This window comes from Ips typographus, linkage group LG13 (genome assembly GCF_016097725.1).
Source record: "Ips typographus isolate SLU linkage group LG13, UJ_Ityp_2.0, whole genome shotgun sequence".
NCBI classification, from domain to species: Eukaryota; Metazoa; Arthropoda; class Insecta; order Coleoptera; family Curculionidae; genus Ips; species Ips typographus.
In genome coordinates this window covers 1180129-1200797 of record NC_138434.1, presented here as the reverse complement: position 1 = coordinate 1200797, position 20669 = coordinate 1180129, and the positions used below count along the sequence as shown (strand labels likewise).

Here is a 20669-nt window from a genome sequence, read left to right as displayed (position 1 = left end):
CACGAATAAATGACACTAGTGACATTTAATTGATTTTTGACCTGACCTTGACCAGCGCCTCCTATAAACGCAATCAAGGTAATAGAAATTCCACGTGACTTTATTATTTACTGGGAATATTTAATCACGTGACTCGGTTGATTGCTTGCTATATTTGAAATTCACAGAGGAGTAACTTAACCTAACTCCCATCAATCATCAAGAATCACAGGTATTTTGGTGAATGTTCAATTTAAATAATAATTGTGTTCACATTATTTGTCCTTAAAATACAAAGGTAAATTCAATCAAACTAAACGGTATGTAAACATACAGCAACATTATTGAGCTTTTTTAATACAGGGTATACTTCTGTTTGGACTGTCAGTAATGGCTTTATAACACTACCTACCAAACACTGAAAAATCAACCAGAACAATGTCTGAAAGAAGCCCCAATCCTCTGGATATTGACGGTCCCACGTTTAACCCCAACGTGTACTTGGAAAAGGTGTTTAAAGAATGTTCTCTGCGCCAGGTCATGGACTTGGAAAATGAGATAGTGAAAGACACCCAAACCTTACATTCAGACATGCAAACCCTAGTTTATGAGAACTACAACAAGTTCATTTCAGCCACTGAAACTATACGGAAAATGAAGAACGACTTTAAAAAAATGGAAGATGAAATGGACTTGCTGATGTCCAATATGGATACAATCACCTCATTTTCAGATAAGATTAATTCAAACCTACAGGAGAACCGCGACAAAATTTCCCACTTATCCGGAATACACTCCCTATTACAACGATTGCAGTTTCTGTTTAAGTTGCCTGCAACGTTAAAATCACGCATGGAGGAGAAAAACTATATTCAAGCCACTCAAGACTATTTACACGCTCAAAGGGTGCTGATGCAGTACGGGGACATGCCCGCTTTTCAAGGTATTAAAGGGGATTGCGAGGAAATTGTTGGCGACCTAAAAACGGAGCTGAGACGGCAATTTTGTGATCCTGGCGCCTCCACCAAAGAATTAACTGAAGCAGTGGATCTTTTGCTTCAACTGGATGAGCCTGCCCAAGAGTTGTGTACAGGGTTTTTGGCTTGTTCCCAAAAACGGCTTGGGGAGCACATGGTGCTGTTGAAAGATGAAAGTGAGCAGAGAAATGTGGATGAGTTTATTGATTTGGGTTGTACTGGGTTCTTGAGTGATTTATGTTTGATTGTGGGATCTTTCCATGACATGTTTATTAATCGGGTTAATAACGGGGAAAGCGTTGATATTTTTGAAAATTTTGCCGCAGTGGAATTGGAGAATTTTGTGCAGGAGAACATGAGTAGGTTTTTTGAGTTAATGAGGGTGAAGGTTGAGTCTGAGCTGGATGTTGCCGATACAGGGGCACTGGTGAAGGCTTTAGATCGATTTTATGATAAAGTAGGGTCTGGTCAGCTGTCTAAAAGTGTGGATTTTGTTGATAAAGCGTTGGCGCTGGTGGTGAGTGCAGGACGAAAACAGTGCAAAGCCCACTTGCACATTTTAAAGGCTGCTTTTAGCGATTCTCTAACAAAAGTTAAACAAGCCCTGACTACAGTAAAGTTGATTGGACAGGAAGATTCATCTAAAAACTTAACTGAACTTCTTAACACTCTCACATTGACTGTGGTAGAGAAAATGAAGGGGGTACTTCAAGATTTAGTGTTGTTCATTAATCCTGACTTAACTTTTGCTGGTAAAATTCAGTTTAAAGAAAGTTTCTGTTGTGACAACGTTCGGGAAGGTTTGGTGGTTGGTTTCTTACAGTATATCACCACTTCAGTTAGAAGTGTATGTTCAGAGAGTGGCTTGGACTTGAAAGTCCCTCCTACTTTCATTCTACTTTTATCCAAGTTTTGTCTGGATTTCAAAACCAACAACGTCCAGTATCTACTCTCCAAAACTGAGGAAATATTCAAATCAAAGCTTAAGAAAACTAATAACCAGAAAAGTGACACTGAAATCCTAACAGCCCTGCAAGGCTCCGCTCAATATTTACTAAACTACTACGTTCGAGTTCAGGGTCACAATTGTTCACAAATGTTACGAAAAAGTGTGGAAACACGCGATTGGTTGCACACTATTGAACCTCGTACAGTGCGAGCTGTAATGAAACGTGTGGTAGAGGATATTTCAGCCATAGACGCTACCGTTGCTCTACTTTATGAAGACCCAGGCAACACTACAGGAAATAGCAGTGATTCCAGCAGAAAAACACACAGTATTTCAGTGTCTAAAATGCAGTACAAATCCAATTGGTCCAGTTACACTCCAAGCCATTTGGATTCCACATTAGTGTCCAATATGCATAAGTTGTTTAGTGAAAGAGTGGACATTTTCTCTCCAGTGGAGTTCACCAAAGTGTCCATTTTGACAGGAATCATCAAGATCAGTTTGAAAACTTTTATGGAGTGTGTGCGATTAAAAACTTTTAGCAAGTACGGACTGCAACAAATCCAAGTGGACACCCACTACTTGCAATTGTATTTATGGAGATTTGTAGCTGATGAAAATTTGGTTCATTTCTTATTGGATGAAATCCTAGGGTCAACAGTACATCGCTGTTTGGAACCTGTCCTTATGGAACCTAGTGTAGTAGAAATAATATGTGAACGCGGTTAGTTCTTATAAAATAAATGTTTATTTATATTACAAAAATCAGAAAAACTAAACTAAAAGTCTTTCAATTTCCTGCTGAATGGTTTGTATCTGGGGCTTCAATTGGGAGCCCTCATTTATGGTGACGCTGCACGCTATCACGGACCTGGAAACCCCGCAGGCACGCCCCAAAGCCTGCTTGGACCGCACAAACACATACGGCACATTCTTGTCTTCACACAGCAAAGGTAAATGCATCAAAATTTCAATGGGCTCAGCGTCAGCCGCCATAACGATAAACTCGGAAATGCCTCGATTCAACGTTTTGGTAACCTCATTGGCCCCTTTGCGAAGCTGTTTATAATTCATGGCTTGCTGAACCAGGTTCAGGATTTTCGTGGTTAAAATAGCATCGGCGAGGGGGTAAGCTTTCGGGTTTACTTCTTCCGCCTGTTTAATTCAGAAATTAAAGTGAAAAACGTGCTAGTTTTGGCTTGTTTGCCACTTACCATTTTTCTTTCTTTATGTTAGTTTCTAGTTCCGGGCAACCTCTCAGCGATTGGGGACACGCTTCACGGAGGTGCAAAAGAGCTATTTAACACTTGATGAACACTAAAACGGGAAAAGCGTCGAACTAAGCGGTTAGTCAACAAACCTCTGCATAACATGCGGCACGCATTTATATTTGAAGTTTTTAGGTTAGGTTCATAATATGAATAGTAAAACGGAGGTTCCACGTGATTTAGGTATACTGTGCGAGTAGTGCAGTCACGTGTTGAAGTTTTTCTCATTGAGTGTCATCTGTCAAAATTGGTCACATTATGAATATTGAGGTTATACTACATTTTTGTTTTTGATGTGATGTGAGGTTAGTGCTGTGGTACTAGTAGCTATTTTTCCTGGTTTTTTAAATTATTTTATTGGGTAAAAGCCGTGATAATGTACCAAAAATAGTCGTAAAGGTGCCAATTAACAGTCTGACGCAAAAATGAAGAATAAATCCAGCAGGCATAAAGATGCCAACACTTTTAAGGTACAGTACCCCTGTACCTTTTAATACAGTTAAATTGTAAAGTATTTAATTGCAGTTCCAACCTTTCTCTGAACGAATATCTAACATTGATGTGGATATTTTCCACAAAGTTAGTCATGAGTATGAGGCTGAAACTGAAGAGAGTGAAAGCTATTTTTACCAAGCTATTCAAAAGTGGGATGTCCTAAACTTAACTGAGGGCTACGGTCGGTTTAAGCGCGACCTTAAAGCTGAAAACTATATCACTTTGCCTCAAGTTCTCTTAGCTAAAGACTGTATCATTGAAGTTTTACTGAAACATTTGAAAGTTAGAGATCCCCTTTATTTACAGGCTGTATTAGAGTAAGTTTCTGTCAACATTAGTGGAAGGGTTGTAGTATTAAGAGTTTTCTTGTATAGAGTGGTTGTGGCAGTTGCCAAAGACTTGCAAAAAGAGTTCTATTCCCACTATCAGCAGTTTCTGGAAGTCATAATTGATTTACTCAACACTAAAGACACAGATCAGCTGGAGTGGACTTTTACCAGCCTTGCCTACCTATTTAAAATACTATGGCGTCCTATGATCAAGAATATTAATGAAGTCTGCCATTCACTAGTGCCTTTACTCTCAGACACCAAGCCTGAGTATGTTAATGCTTTTGCTGCAGAGAGTTTTGCTTTTGTGGCCAGAAAAGTCAAGGATAAGAGTGCTTTTCTGGCTTTATTGCTCAAATCAGTCCATAAAAACAAAGATGTAAGTCCGTTTTGTGTATAGTATGTTTTTGTAAGTGATTTATTTTAGGGAGTGTCAGGTTGTGCCAAACTACTGTTTGAAGTGGTCCGCGGTGTGGATGGGCAGTTTCACAACAGTGCTGAACAGTTTTTGCCTTTTTACATTGATTTTTTGTGCAACCAGCCACAGTTGCAAGACACTTTTTTTGAAGTTTTTGAATATCTTGTGGCTAACATTGCAGCCCATATTCACCCGCAAAAAACTAAACCATTTTGGGATGTGCTTTTTAAAGCTTTGAGTGACTTTGTAGATAAGGCCACCAACTTGGAGCTGCTGTTAAAGCTAGTAGGACACATGGTGGAGCATAAACATGGAAAACTAGTGCACGATTCTGCTCCATTGGTTTTGCATTTATCCAAGCTGCTTTCAGTTAGTGATTTACCAAAAACTACCACTTTAATTATAATTCAGATTGCTATTAGTGTGCTGCTGTCTCCAGTAATCAGGCTCCCGCAAGACCAAGCTTCACAGCTAATTTACAAGGTTTTGTCACTAAATCAGAAAGATTACTTGCTATTTTTTATTGAGCATATTAGTGAGTGTTCACTGTTTGAAACTTTGATTCTTCCAGCCTTTTTGAGAAGGTGTGGAGGGTATGATTTTGATAAAGAGTGCATCTACACTTTAACTAGGTTAGTGATTAAAAAAAGACCTTTGTGCCCTTCAGGGACTACTTTAGCACAATGGACCAAATACCCAATTGATTTAAAGGAGTTCAGACCAGTATTTCTGGATAAACTATCCACTTACTTGGATTTAAAAAGCTTTGATGAGCTACAAGATAAGGCAATGCACTTTTGTGCTTTAGTGTGTTTACCCCACTTGATTTTGAAGCCTGAACAAACTGAACTGACCATTAAACAACTCGTAGCTAATTTACAGCTACTACTGAAAGAAATTCAGGACAAACATGATCAAGAGAGCATGTTTTGGCTCAATCTTGATATAGAGTGCTTGATTCACCTTAATGCCACTCAACCGCTGGAAGAGCAGTTTTTAGGAGTGTTTGAAACTTTACTCAAATACATTAGAGGTGTTGAAGGTTTGAGTGGCCTGAAAACGTTAAGTTTGCTCTTTGCTGCATTGCCAAACTGCCAAAAAGTCGTGAATATGGAGGTGTTGAACCGGTTGAATGAAGTTTGTGAAGGCAACTTTAGTGATCCACATCATCAGGTGAGATTTTATTTTGGGATGTTTTATTATGTTGTTAGAAACATTACTAACTGGTTTTCTCTCTCTTTTCCATTTAATGCTGTGTATAGACAGTGTTTACAGGGTGATTGTTTATATTTTACTCAGCAGCTAACTCTGTTAAATTTGACTATTTAGACTGATCTGACAGCTCAATTTAAATTAGAAAAGTTGCAGTATTTTTCCTGAATCGCTCGAATCTGATTTCAGAATTGACATAAATGTCAATCACTTGTCAAACTCTGGTTTTTAATTAAAACACTCTGTATTTTATATGCTCAATTTTAAAATCTTTTTTTTGTTTTAATTTTTTGAAAAAAGTTATAGTTATAAACATGGCTACCAGAGTCCTCTGGCACTATTAGAAGTCTCTTAGGAATCAAGAAGATTTCAGAGGCTTCTGGCAACTAAAAATGGCTTCTAGAAGCATCTGGCAGCTTTAAAACAGTCTATACAACCTTAAGAAAGTTTTGGGGCTTCTGGAATCTAAAAATGGCTGCCAGAGGCCTCTGGCACATTAAAAACCGTTTTTGCAAGCGTGAAAAAGTTTCAGAGGCTTGTGGCAACTAAAACTGACTTGTAGATGCTTCTGGTAATACAAAATGGCGGTTTAGAGGCCTCTGGCACTTTTGGAAGTCTCTCGGAAAGCTTAATAAGGTTTCAGAGGCTTCTGGCAACTAAAAATGGCTTCTAGAAGCTTCTGGTACATTAAAAACTGTTTTGACTCGCTCCAAGAGGTTTTAGAGGCTTCTGGCAAGTTAAAATGACTTGTACATGCTTCTGGTAATACAAAATGGAGGTTTAGAGGCCTCTGACACTTTTGGAAGTCTCTTGGGAAGCTTAAGAAAGTTTCAAAGACTTCTGGTAACAACTAAAAATGGCTACCAGAGGCCTCGGTCACTATTAGAAGTCTCTTAGGAATCAAGAAGATTTCAGAGGCTTCTGGCAACTAAAAATGGCTTCTAGAGGCATCTGGCAGCTTTAAAACAGTCTATACAAGCTTAAGAAGGTTTCAAACCCTTCTGGCAAATAAAAATGGCGGTTTAGAGGCCTCTGGCAGTTTTTGGAAGTCTCTTGGGAAGCTTAGAAGTATTCAGAGACTTCTAGCAACAACTAAAAATGGCTGCCAGAGGCCTCTGGCACTATTAGAAGTCTCTTAGGAATCAAGAAGATTTCAGAGGCTTCTGGCAACTAAAAATGGCTTCTAGAGGCATCCGGCAGCTTTAAAACAGTCTATACAAGCTTAAGAAGGTTTCAAACCCTTCTGGCAACTAAAAATGGCGGTTTAGAGGCCTCTGGCAGTTTTTGGAAGTCTCTTGGGAAGCTTAGAAGTATTCAGAGACTTCTGGCAACAACTAAAAATGGCTGCCAGAGGCCCCTGGCACTTTTGGAAGTCTCTTGGGAAGCTTAAGAACGTTTCAGAGGCTTCTGGAATCTAAAAATGGCTGCCAGAGGCCTCTGGAACATTAAAAACAGTTTTAGCAAGCTTAAGAAGGTTTCAAACCCTTCTGGGAACTAAAAATGGTCGTTTACAGTTGATATTACAATTCTGAGCTAGCAACACTGAAAAGGTTAGTTGACATCTGTCAAAATCAGTCACGTGACTGTTAAAATGTAGTTTACACATTGAAAATTTAGTAAATTAAATATAGACATTTGCAAACGTTGAAATTGTAAGAGCCACGTCACGTGACGTTGATAATGTAATTTTTGAGTTTGCAACACTGTAAAGGCCAGTTAACACCGGGCAAAAACAGTCACGTGACCTTCAAAATACAAAATCAACGTTGAAAGTTTGGAAAATGAAATTTACAGTTGTAAAAGTTGAAATAATTGTAAGAGACATGTCATGTGACTTTGACACACTGTAAAGGACAGTTGACACTAAATGCCAATATTGGTCAAGTAATTCAATTGTTTTTAGTATTCATGATGGTAACAACACTATTTGGTTTGGACAACTACAATCTATATTCTTGAAAAGTAACCCAACATACCGACAAAACTTAAATTAGAAAAAAGAGATCTTCAGATTGGCATATGTCAATTTGGGTCAGTAGATTCTGGCGATTCTCAGAAAATTACAGCAACTTTGCTAATTGCTATGATGTCAAATTAAAATTAACAGAGTCTGCTATAGAGTAAAATATAAACAATCACTCTGTATATTGTTACAAAGGCCTCCTCAAAGGATTTCCTGAAATTTAGGGAAAAACGAGGGGTCACTCTATAGAATTTCCCTAAATTTCAAGAAATCTTAATCTGGTTATGAGGCCTTTGTAACAGCATCTACCATTTTCTTTATACATACAGGTCCGACTTCAAACAGCCTTTATCTACTCCCAATTTGAGCAATTACCGGAATTTCAACTGAAACACTCCACAAACCCCGACATACCAAACGAACAGTTCAAAGTCTTCAGTTTGATTTACGAAGTAGAAAACATTGAACCGTCAGTGGACACGTACCGAGACCAGTTGCGTCGTCTCGAAAAACTCAGCTTTGACAAACCCCAAATGATAATGTGCAACCAAATCGCCAATTTCCAATTAATCCCGTTGCGTTATCTATGCGGGGTGTTGTACATCAATTTTAAACTCCTCTGGGAGCCTGTTTGTAAAATCATCGAAAGCCACGCTCACGGCCTCGAGATTTCCACGTTCTGGACCGTATTCGTGGGGGAGTTAAAGAAATCCGTGAGTCACATTAAAGCGCCACCACAGTTGCACTTAGAGGCACTGGAAAGCGATTTAGAGGCTTTAAGTGGAGCCGTTGAGGATCTGCAGACGATTGATGACAAACCAGACTTTATCAACTACCGGCAATTGCTCTGGAGGGCTTTGGTGGGGTTTGCCGATGTGGCCGAAGCTAAAACAAGAGACGTGGCTCAGTTGATGTTGAGTTTTGTCGAGTAAGTTTGTGTTAAGTGATTTCTGTAACTACATTGTTCATTTCGTAGGGATGAATACACTAATTCAAACGCTGAATTGGCTACGGTGGCTAATATTAAGACTTTTAGTCAGGAGAGTGTTGTAGAGGCTGAACCTGAAGACGAAGAGGAAGAAAAGAATGATAAAGTTGAGGAGGGGAAGCAGGGCAAGGTTGGAAGGAAAGTTATGATCAAGTAAGTAAGTTTTATTCTCATTAAATCAGACAGTTTTTTGGTTAAATTTTAAAACAAAACTATTGACTTTCATGAGGTTTGAACTACTCTCTTACTATAACGCACTATAACTATACTATACAAGGTGCGAAAGACAATAAAGGTTAAATTCATATTTCGGGACGTTTTTGACTGTTTTCCAATTAACGTCCTGTGTCTTAAGAAATGTTGCTGTCATTTTCAAAATGGAGTTATTTTTGCATCCAGTCACCTTTTGGCCTTGTAACTCTTTAAGAAGACCCTTAAGGACAAAAACATCTTAATACAATCTTGTAGAGGATGAAATTCCCTACAACTTACATTCTCTACACTTTTTTGTAGCTCCTTAAATAACTATAAAGAGTTATTTTAAAAACACAGTTTGATGCACCCTTTGTCTTGCTTTGGTACTCTTTAAAGTGGTAGAAAAACTGGAAAATTTCAATTTTCACCCACTGTCTCTGGACACCCTGTAAGGCATGGTAAACATGGGACCTGTCCTGAATACCACTTAGATTAATGACAGATAATATTGAACAATGACAGATATAGGCTTAAACACAGTCATATCAATTTTTCCGGACAAATAGATATTTCTTTGAACATATAACATGGCTGTTTAGAGGCCTCTGGCACTGTTGGAAGTCTCTTGGGATGCTTAAGAAGGTTTCAGAGGCTTCTGGAAACTAAAAATGTCTTCTAGAAGATTCTGGTACATTAAAAACAGTTTTGACTAGCTTCAAAAGGTTTTAGAGGCTTCTGGCAAGTAAAAATGACTTGTAGATGCTTCTGGTAAGACAAAATGGCGGTTTAGAGGGCTCTGGCACTATTAGAAGTCTCTTGGGAAGCTTAAGAAGGTTTCAGAGGCTTCTGGCAACTAAACATGGCCGTTTAGAGGCCCCTGGCACTTTTGGAAGTCTCTTGGGAAGCTTAAGAACGTTTCAGAGGCTTCTGGAATCTAAAAATGACTGCCAGAGGCCTCTGGAACATTAAAAACAGTTTTAGCAAGCTTAAGAAGGTTTCAAACCCTTCTGGGAACTAAAAATGGTCGTTTAGAGTTGATATTACAATTCTGAGCTAGCAACACTGAAAAGGTTAGTTGACATCTGTCAAAATCAGTCACGTGACTGTTAAAATGTAGTTTACACGTTGAAAATTTTGTAAATTAAATATAGACAGTTGAAATTGTAAGAGCCACGTCACGTGACTTTGATAATGCAATTTTTGAGCTTGCAACAATGTAAAGGCCAGTTGAGACCTCTCAAAACAGTCACGTGACCATAAAAAATACTTTGACTCGGAAAATTTGCTAAATCATATTTAGACCATTGTAAAAGCTGTCCTGTGTCTTAAGAAATGTTGCCTTGTTTGACAAATGTCACAGTAGCTTGAATCTTTCATTTTCAAAATGGAGTTATTTTTGCATCCAGTCACCTTTTGGCCTTGTAACTCCTTAAGAAGACCCTTAAGGACAAAAACACCTTAATACAATCTGGTAGAGGATAAAATTTCCTACAACTTACATTCTCTACACTTTTTTGTAGCTCCTTAAATAACTGGTTATTTTAAAAACGCAGTTTGGTGCACCCTGTCTCTTGCTTTGGTACTCTTTAAAGTGGTAGAAAAACTGGAAAATTTCAATTTTCACCCACTGTCTTTGGACACCGTGTAAGGTATGGTAAACATGGGACCTGTCCTGAATACCACTTAGATTAATGACAGATAATATTGGACAATGACAGATATAGTAGAGTAGTAACTTTTCCGGACAAATAGATATTTCTTTGAACATATAACATTGACAGTTCTTTTTTCTCACTTTGACTGTCTTTTATGTATATTTAGTGTTGTTCTTAAACGTTACATAACCTTATAAACCATTCCAGGACATTCCTAAACAAACTGGCAGTGTTTGCCCAGTTCAAAAGTCCTAAATCGATGTACCGGGAACCCGAACTGTACCGGCTCTATTTCGGTCTGTTGAAACACAAAAACGCTAGCGTGCAAAAAGCCGCTTTGGACTGTTTGATGACCTACAAATTCAAATATCTCCAACCGTACAAAGACCATTTGTACGGTCTGGTGGACGATAAAAACTTTAAAAACGCCCTCAGCAACTTCCGCATCGACAAAGAGAGCACTCAAGTGTTGGGTGAACACCGACCCGAGCTGATTCCGGTCGTGTTGCAGGTGGTGTTTAGTAAAATGAGCGGTAAAACGGGATTGAGGACGGGAGGTAAAGCGTCCGGCCAGAATCGTCGTAATTTAGTTTTGAGGTTTTTGGCTGGCTGTGAGGAAGAGGAAATGCTGGCGTTCGCTCGTAAAGGTTTTGCCATATACGAGAAGTATTTGCAACCGGACGAGTTGGACATGGTTAAAACCGTGTCCCAAGTGGACTTGGAGAGGTGTTTGGCACCGAAAAAGTTACTGAGCACCATCAATTTGCTTAACGTGATTTTGGATCAGTTTGGAGGGTTGATGGGAGACAAGTTGCTTACGTATTTGTTAAAAGTATTGCTCGTGGTTGGAGGAGTAATTGAGGGGGTGTTTAGGCAAGGGGATAAAGTCCATTCGGGTTATTTAGCCGTACTGCGAACTGTACGTACTTCCAGTATTAAAACTTTAGAAAGGTTCTTTGAACAGTTTGACAGTTATTTGTGGAGCTGCGCCCAAATTGAAGCGGTTTTTCACGTTTTCGTTTGGCCTTATTTGGGTAAACTGACCATGGAGGGCATTCACAGTCCCACCAACTTGCTTAGGTTGTTCAAACAGTGGGGCTCTAAACCGCGTTACTTCAAATTACTAGTCAAAATTGCGCCTAACGGCCAAACTATTCTACCGCAAATTTTTGCTTTGCTACTAGGAGATAAAACGCATATAACTGTAGTGAAAACAATCTACGAAATGGTGGAGTGTCTCCTGAAATACGAACCTTCACAGGAGGATAACCAACTTGAAATTCCTGTTGAGGGAATTGATGAAAACGTAGAGCTGAGACCAGGGCTGAATTACGGAAGTTGCATTTTACTCCCGCACGTGCCGAAAGTTTTAACCAAAATCAAGCAAAAGCTCCAAACCAAAAACAAAACCCTCAACAGAACTGAGTTGTTTATTTTGTGCCGAATTTCCGAATTGGTTTGGGAGAGTGACATTAGCGGCACAGTGTTGCAACTGTTAGTTCCGGTAGTTTTGAAAAAAGCCCCAACGGCAGACGAAGAAGTGATGCAACAACTGTTAACCACAATTCTTAACCTGCTGAAGAATGTTGACAACCCACAAAACCACTTAAGAACCTTCTCTCCCTTGCTTGCGTCAGTTAGCCACCAATCCTGTCGCAAACTGCTAATTTCTATTCTACACTTAATAGCAAAGCAATCAGACCTGCTTAAAACAGTCACTCTGGTAATAGAAGAACTCAACTCTTTTGACACTAAATGGCTGGACAAACCAGACTACGAAAGACGTCATCAGGGTTTTAAAAATATCCAGGAACTAACCAGCTTGGATGTGTCCTGCGGAGCTTTGCTGTTGTTCAACCTGTTTTACATGATGAAAAGTGAAAAAGACTTGGCGTTAAGAGACAACTCCCTTCACACCTTACGCAATTTGTGCATTACTCTACTCCAGAAAACCCACTTAAACCAACAGGACTTGGATTATTTAATCAACGGTTGCATTTTTAATTTAATCAAAACAGGACTGCGTTGCCAGAATAATCAAGAATACCGCAATGATTGTATCACCCTACTGGGATATTTGGCTAAAGAGTGTCCGGAAAGTCATTTTGCTTTAAGGGACTTAAACAAGTTTACCAGTCAGGACCAGGAAGTGGATTGTTTCGAGAATTTAACTCACTTGCAAATGCACCGACATGCTAGAGCTATGATCAGGTTCAGTAAAATTTTAAGAGAGGAAACGGTCGCTCTTAACCCCAAAACGGTCACCCAATTTTTGTTACCTTTAGCCAGTTTCTATTTGTGCACCGACAAGTTTTCGGGGAAAAACTCTGTGGTGGACGCCGCCATCGAAATGATTGGAATAATATGCCAAATAGTGCCCTGGCATCAATACGAAGGGATACTGAAATACGCTCTGTCTAAGTTACGTTACAAGCCAGAATTCCAGAAACAGCTGGTTAGATTAGTGGTGGTGATTTTGGATGGGTTCCACTTTGATTTGAGTAAAGGGCACGTTAACCAGAGTGACCTTACTGACACTGTGCAGGAGATTGAAGTAATTGAAGATGATTTTGATGCTGAAGATGTGGAGGACCAGGAAGCTGTTAGAATAGTGGACAAAACTGCGGTTTTGTGTAAATCCACAGCCACCAGAGTAATAAAAACTATTCAAACCGTTCTACTACCACAACTGCATAAAACACTGGCGGAATTCACCAACTACGACACTTCGCATAAAGTGAACAGGAAAAGAACCGGATTTGAGAGAGAGGAAGAGGACTTGGCTCGTGTCCCGATATCATTAGCTGTAGTCAAGCTGCTACAACGCCTGCCCAAAGCTGTACTGGACTTTAATTTACCCAGGTGAGTGTAAAAAAATTTTAGGGGGCACCCGGGTTTGAACCGGGGACCTCTCGATCTGCAGTCGAATGCTCTACCACTGAGCTATACCCCCTTCTTGGGTTTTAACATTTTAAATTCATTAACTAGCCGAATGCGCTTCCTACACGTTTCCACTTGTTTATCAGCCTTAAAACGCATACAATCAGCGGAAAAGTGGGTGTTTTGTCATTCTAAACGTTTCGGTTATTTTGCAGAGCTGGCAACATTTGTCACGTAAATTTGCATTAAAAACATTCATTGGTCAGAAAGTGTGGAAATTTAAAAGTACAGGGCCCTAATTCTTAAAAGCAGCGAGCGGAAGTCTTAATAGAAATGTTGATAGAATGTGACAAAAGAACCTGACAATCACAGGTTTCTGTCATATTCTGAATATTTTTCTCTTAGTAACTCCATTCCTTCATTTCAAGAATACGCTTCCAGGGCTTCCTTAGCTTCCTAGAAAGTGTGATTTGTCAATTAGACAACGCCGCATTGGTGGTGCCATCTCTCGCTGCTTACCTAAATTAATTTTCAGTTCCGTTGCCACTGTTTGTCTATAGGTCAGTTCGTAGAGGCAATTTCAAACTGAAAATCGGAAATTGTTGCCTTTTATTGGTTGAATGCTCACGTGACATTGACATTTTAACGGCCAATAGCTGGACATATTCCTCTGATTATTAATTGGAGATTCGTTCTCCTCGAGACCTTATACTTATCGTTCTCTGCTAAAAGACAAAAAGAGAGCAATACCAAATCAATGTTCTAGACAAAAATGGCGATAAACTTGTGTCGGTATGCCAAAACGGATGTGACGTCATTGTGCAGTTAGTCAAGTGACAGATGCATCCGCGGCCTCCTATATACGATGATGGTCAAAAATTCCAATATGGCCGAAACAGGGATGACAGTTTGTGTTTGTTTGTATTGTGGAAATTGTGGTTTTTTTTGAAGATTAGATGAATTTTAACTGTTTTTTATTGTTCTAGACAAGTGTAGTTTGTGTTTATTTTATTGTGTTATCAGGTATGCATATTTTGCTTATTATTGTCATTTATTCAATCTGCAATATATGGAACCTCAAATATGTGAAGTAAAAGATTAACCAAAAGTTAAATTCTATAACAATAATCATTGTGTAGTAACATAAAGCCCATTTACCACTTTTGCTTATCTAGCACCAAGGATTTTACATATAAATTGACTTGATTGTGTTTAACAGGCTTTATGTGCAAATATTTAGATTAGGAATGAAGCTTTCTTAGATTTTTCACGAAAATACAAAATAATAAACATATTTCCTATACGTTTATGTACAAAACGAACACCGCCAAAGCCGCATTCGTTTTAAAGCGCCATGGAGCGAGTAGCGCCTTTTTTACGCCACAATGACGTAATTTGACAGTTGGTTAAATTATGCTTTTGCTAAATTACGTCATCGTGACGTCAAAGGAGCTTGAAAACGAATGCGGCCTAAAAGTGACATTATTTTAAACTTTCTAGAATAGGAGGCTGTGGCCGCATATTCGTTTTCAAGCTCCACGGAGTGAGTACGTCACAATGACGTAATTTGACAGTTGGTATGATTTTGCCAAATTACGTCATCGTGACGTGCTCACTCCATGGAGCTTGAAAACAAATGCAGGTAGTTTGATGTCACATCCATTTGGGTAATTTGACACTTGGAAGGTTATTTGCATCTTTGTCTAGAGTATTAACTTGCTATCGGTTTATCTTCTTTGGTATAACACATTTTAAAATCTGGCAATGTTGCTACACGTTGTGCACATTTTTCGGTTACAGTCCACAATATTGACTAGTCACCAACTACAAAACAACGTTGCCAAACTGTTCTCATTGTCTGTATGAAATAAAAATTTCCAGGGTGTTCTTAAAACTGTGTACTTTCCTGAAATCCCGTTTGGAGTCGGTGAGAAGAGTGGCCAGGGAAACTCTGCAAAAAATCATGCTAGCTCTAGGTCCCACGTATTTATCCATGTTGCTGGGACAAATTACGCCATTAATGAACCGAGGTTACCAAGTGCACGTTCTAGTTTTCACGGTACATGGAGTACTCAGTTGTCTTAAAGGCTCCTACCAGCCTAAAGACATCGATGAAGTTCTACTCACTGTGTTGAATGTATGTTTGATTTGCTTCGTTAGATTTGTATATTGTAAGTGTCATTTTTCAGTTGTGTACTGCAGACTTGTTTGGAGTTCTTTCAGAGGAAAAAGAGGTGGTGAAAATCACTGTAAAAGTAACGGAAGCCAGATCGACAAAGAGTTACGATACGTTGCACATCCTAGCGCAACACATCACCGAACAGTGTCTCATGGACCTAATACTACCAATAAAAAAATTTTTGGAAACCAGCCACTCTTTCAAAACAGTCCAGAAGGTCCAAGACGCCTTAAAGCATATCGCTTTAGGTTTAGTGGATAATGAGTTCGTTCAGGCAGAGTCTTTGTTAAAGTTCGCGTACGGAACATCGGCGGAAAAAATACCAACCCTCCTACCAGCCAAAAAGAAGAAGCTGACTGAGGAAGAGAAAAAAAGACAGCAGATTCAAAAGGAAGACTGTTTTATCATAGCAAAAGTGCCGGGGAACCGTAGTACCTACAGGGAGTTGAACGTTAAAACCTCTTCCCAAACCAACGCCCATTTACTTGTGGAATTTGGACTGAGACTGTGCTTCGTTTTACTGAAACGAGACAAAATTAAGGACGAACATTACCGACCGTTTCTGGATCCTTTTGTGTCAGTTTTCAAAAAGTGTTTAAAGTCCAAACATGTCAAAGTAAGTCTTGTTAGTACTATAGTCACTTAAGTGGTCTAAACAGTGTCATTCCAGTTGTGCTCCTTGACGTTGCAATGCTTGCAATGGGTAATGAAGTATGCAACGCCAGCCATGCAGCAACACATCAAGGTTATGGCCAAAGACATGTTCGCCATATTGCATAAATATGCCGCGGCTGGGCTTAGCAAGGGTGACAATTTTGATTTGGTGGTTGCAGCCTTCAAGGTATGTACAGTTGGAATTTTAACTTTTTTAAATGACGTCATTTTTGTCTAATTCAAAAACATTGTTATTGTCACTTGGATGTAAATAAATGTCACTTAGGGGAGTAATTTGGGGTGAAAGCAATGAGTGTCAAAAAGTATGTGATTTTATGGTGAATGAACTTTGACGCCCTCTAGCGCCCAAACGGTGCTGTCAATCAACCCATGTGGGAATATTTTTGGAAAGCTTGAAATCTGTTCTATCTTTTGTTTTCTATGACATTTTGACGTAACTTGTCAAATAAGGGAGTAATTTAGAGTCAAAGCAGCGGTTGTTACAAAATATGTGATTTTATGATGAAGGAACTTTGACGCCCTCTAGCGCCCAAACGGTGTGATCAATCAAGTCGTCTGGGAATATTTTTGGAAAGCTTGAAATCTGTTCTATCTTTTGTTTTCTATGACATTTTGACGTAATTTGTCAAATAAGGGAGTAATTTAGGATCAAAGTAGCGAGTGTCAAAAAGTATGTGATTTTATGGTGAAGGAACTTTGACGCCCTCTAACGCCCAAACGGTGTGATCAATCAACTCGTGTGGGAATATTTTTGGAAAGCTTGAAATCTGCTCTATCTTTTGTTTTCTATGACATTTTGACGTAACTTGTTAAATAGGGAAGTAATTTAGGATCAAAGCAGCGAGTGTCAAAAAATATGTGATTTTGTGGTGAAGGAACTTTGACGCCTTCTAGCGGCGAAACGGTGTGATCAATCAACTTGTGTGGGAATATTTTGGGAAAGCTTGAAATCTGTTCTATCTTTTGTTTTCTATGACATTTTGACGTAATTTGTCAAATAAGGGAGTAATTTGGGGTGAAAGCAATGAGTGTCAAAAAGTATGTGATTTTATGGTGAAGGAACTTTGACGCCCTCTAGCGCCCAAACGGTGTGATCAATCAACTCGTGTGGGAATATTTTTGGAAAGCTTGAAATCTGTTCTATCTTTTGTTTTCTATGACATTTTGACGTAATTTGTCAAATAAGGGAGTAATTTGGGGTGAAAGCAATGAGTGTCAAAAAGTATGTGATTTTATGGTGAAGGAACTTTGACGCCCTCTAGCGCCCAAACGGTGTGATCAATCAACTCGTGTGGGAATATTTTTGGAAAGCTTGAAATCTGTTCTATCTTTTGTTTTCTATGACATTTTGACGTAATTTGTCAAATAAGGGAGTAATTTGGGGTGAAAGCAATGAGTGTCAAAAAGTATGTGATTTTATGGTGAAGGAACTTTGACGCCCTCTAGCGCCCAAACGGTGTGATCAATCAACTCGTGTGGGAATATTTTTGGAAAGCTTGAAATCTGTTCTATCTTTTGTTTTCTATGACATTTTGACGTAATTTGTCAAATAAGGGAGTAATTTGGGGTGAAAGCAATGAGTGTCAAAAAGTATGTGATTTTATGGTGAAGGAACTTTGACGCCCTCTAGCGCCCAAACGGTGTGATCAATCAACTCGTGTGGGAATATTTTTGGAAAGCTTGAAATCTGTTCTATCTTTTGTTTTCTATGACATTTTGACGTAATTTGTCAAATAAGGGAGTAATTTGGGGTGAAAGCAATGAGTGTCAAAAAGTATGTGATTTTATGGTGAAGGAACTTTGACGTCCTCTAGCGCCCAAACGGTGTGATCAATGAACTCATGTGGGAATATTTTGGGAAAGCTTGAAATCTACTCTATCTTTTGTTTTCTATGACATTTTGACGTAACTTGTCAAATAAGGGAGTAATTTAGGGTCAAAGCAGCGGTTGTCACAGAATATGTAATTTTATGGTGAAGGAACTTTGACGTCCTCTAGCGGCCAAACGGTGTGTTGAAAATTTGTTAAAAATGAAGAAAAATGTCAATTTGGCAATATTGCAAGAAAATGTGTAAAAAGGTCAGTTTGGCAACATTGCAAAAATTTGGTAAAAATGAAGGAAAATGTCAATTTGACAACATTGCAGGAAAATTTGGTAAAAATGTGTTAACATTTGTCAACTCATGTGGGAATATTTTTGGAAAGCTTGAAATCTGCTCTATCTTTTGTTTTCTATGACATTTTGACGTAACTTGTCAAATAAGGGAGTATCAAAGCAGCGGTTTTCACAGAATATGTGATTTTATGGTGAAGGAACTTTGACCCCCTCTAGCGGCCAATAATAGTGAATCATAACCCGTTTAGATCCAAAATCACAAATCGAAAGAAAACGGTTCTACTTTCACGTCACGTGACCTACTGAAATTCCTTGTGTTGGTAAAATTGATCACGTGACTTTCAGAGCATCATTTTGTATTTAAATATAGTCACGTGACTGCGTGTTAGCTATTTTATGGCCGTATGCAAGATTTAAGTTTAGAGTCCGATTTTCTTTGTAATGCATGCTAGTGAACGTTCACAGTCTAAACACAAGCGTGCGTGTTTTTTCACTTGTTTGACATAAGTGGTTTTGTTTAGGCGGTTGCAGTACTAGTCAGAGACGTGCAGTACTACACTCTAGACACCAATCAGCTTAAGATTCTTCTGCTGTACGTGGAGCAAGACATGCACGACCACGATAGACAGGCAACCGCTTTCAGTCTACTCAAATCGATCGTAACCAGAAAACTAATTGTGCCCGAAATTCATGACGTTATGACTAAAGTGGCCGAACTGAGCGTTACGTCAGAATTGAGTCACGTGCGCGCCCAAGCTCGATCAGTATTCCATCAGTTTTTGATGGAATATCCTTTGGGAAATACCTTGGAAACTCACTTGGGTTTCTACATTTCTCAAATGAGTTACGAGATGCAGTACGGACGCGAATCTGCCATCGAAATGATCCATTCGTTGATCAACTCCTTCCCTTTGGTGAGTTTAATTTGATTTTTTTCCCTTTAAAGAGTGAGTTAATTTTTTAAATTTAACAGCCAGTGCTCAAGGATCACAGCGGTACTCTGTTGATTACTTTAGGAGCTCGTTTAGTGAACGACGAGGTGCCTGAATGCAGGAAAATGGTGGCTGAGTGTTTGGCTTCAATGTTAAAAAAATTGCCCAAACTTGACAGAGATGGATTATTTGAAATTATAACTTTGTGGCTGAAAGACAAGGAGGTAAGTTTCGCTAATGTTTAGTGAGTTTAAGGTAATTTTGATTGGTTGTAAACAGATTGGCCATCGTCGATTAGCCGCTCAACTGTGTGGAATATTCGTTCAGATTGAAAAAGAAGAATTCGAAGACAGACTTCCAGTGTTAACACCGTTAATCCTTAAGCAGTTTGGTCTGACCAATAACAGCCCAGGGAAGTTTGTTAAACTTCCCAAACCCTCCAACACTACAGAAGATTTACAAAGACTGAAAGACCACCACCACTTTCAAGTGTTGCAACTGATACTTAAAATATGCGCACATTGTCCAGCATTCCTCAAAACCAACCCTGCCTTAGAAAAATTGGCCTATCACAGCCAAACTCTCCTAGCCTATCCACATGAATGGGTACGTCTAGCCTCAGCACAGTTCTTAGGTTTCGTCCTGTCCTCCATGGACGTGGACAACTTGGCAACGCTGCTTTTATTACAAAAATCCACTCCTGGCTACCTAACGGTAGACCCGGAAAACTGCCTTAAAAGTTTAACTCTAGATTTGTGCGACCAACTACAACCTGGCGTTAAATCCGATTTGGCCGAACAGGTCATCAAGAATTTAGTGTTTGTTGCGCGTGCGCTCCGTAAAGTCCCAACCAGCGAAACGAAACGAATCAACTTGCTTTGGCTCGGTAAACGGATGCGTAAAATTGTCAACTCGGAAGTAATCGACAACAATGCAAACGTATCACTGAGGACGGAAGTTTTCAAGTGGATTGCTGGTGTAGTGACTGCTTTAGACGCGGATGCTTTCCGACCTGTCATACCGCAATTGTTAGCGCCTCTAGTGCGCGAAATGATCACTACCGAGGAGAAAAATGCCCCCTTACGGCAGCTGGCCAAGGAAGTGGCCAATCGTTTGAAAAAGAAAATCGGCATGGACGAGTATACGGAAACGTTGCAAAAATTGCAGCAAAACTTGAATTCCAGACGAGCTGAACGGAAACGGGTCAGGTTACAACTGGCCGTGACCAACCCGGAAGTTTACGCACAGAAGAAAATCAAGTTACACGAAAAGAAGAAAATTGCAAAAAAGAGAAAACTGGAGGAAGTTAGGGGAAAGAAAACTTTCAAACGGAAGAGGGTGGTTGACCTGGAGGACAACTGTGATATTGTGTAGGTAAAGTTGTTGATTCTATAACTATAATAGTAACAGATAATAATATACATTCAATGGTGTACCTGTAATTTCATGGGAAATCAAT

General features: G+C 39.2%; 3 protein-coding genes and 1 non-coding gene across 4 annotated transcripts; 2 read left to right on the top strand and 2 right to left on the bottom strand.

The window, feature by feature from the left end:
- The first annotated feature begins 171 nt into the window (after positions 1-171).
- On the top strand, positions 172-2690 carry Vps51 (vacuolar protein sorting 51). Its single transcript, XM_081991778.1, has 2 exons — positions 172-277; positions 343-2690. Exon 2 carries the CDS (start codon positions 418-420, stop codon positions 2632-2634), a length of 2217 nt encoding a protein of 738 aa, XP_081847904.1. The 5' UTR covers positions 172-277; positions 343-417; the 3' UTR covers positions 2635-2690.
- On the bottom strand, positions 2635-3299 carry hoip (NHP2-like protein 1 hoip). Its single transcript, XM_081991786.1, has 2 exons — positions 3120-3299; positions 2635-3060 (listed from the first exon to the last, which is right to left on the bottom strand). The coding sequence occupies exons 1-2, from the start codon at positions 3120-3122 to the stop codon at positions 2680-2682; spliced, it is 384 nt and encodes a 127-aa protein (XP_081847912.1). The 5' UTR covers positions 3123-3299; the 3' UTR covers positions 2635-2679.
- Positions 3300-3450: 151 nt separating this feature from the next.
- LOC145737178 (small subunit processome component 20 homolog) lies at positions 3451-20652 on the top strand. The gene is made up of 13 exons (XM_081991758.1): positions 3451-3643; positions 3699-3985; positions 4043-4376; positions 4425-5588; positions 7920-8518; positions 8567-8731; positions 10636-13290; positions 15190-15445; positions 15498-16103; positions 16158-16328; positions 18800-19192; positions 19252-19434; positions 19490-20652. The coding sequence occupies exons 1-13, from the start codon at positions 3599-3601 to the stop codon at positions 20582-20584; spliced, it is 7953 nt and encodes a 2650-aa protein (XP_081847884.1). The 5' UTR covers positions 3451-3598; the 3' UTR covers positions 20585-20652.
- On the bottom strand, positions 13310-13381 carry TRNAC-GCA (transfer RNA cysteine (anticodon GCA)). Its single transcript has one exon. It is a non-coding gene; the product is annotated as a tRNA-Cys (tRNA).
- Positions 20653-20669: the final 17 nt, after the last annotated feature.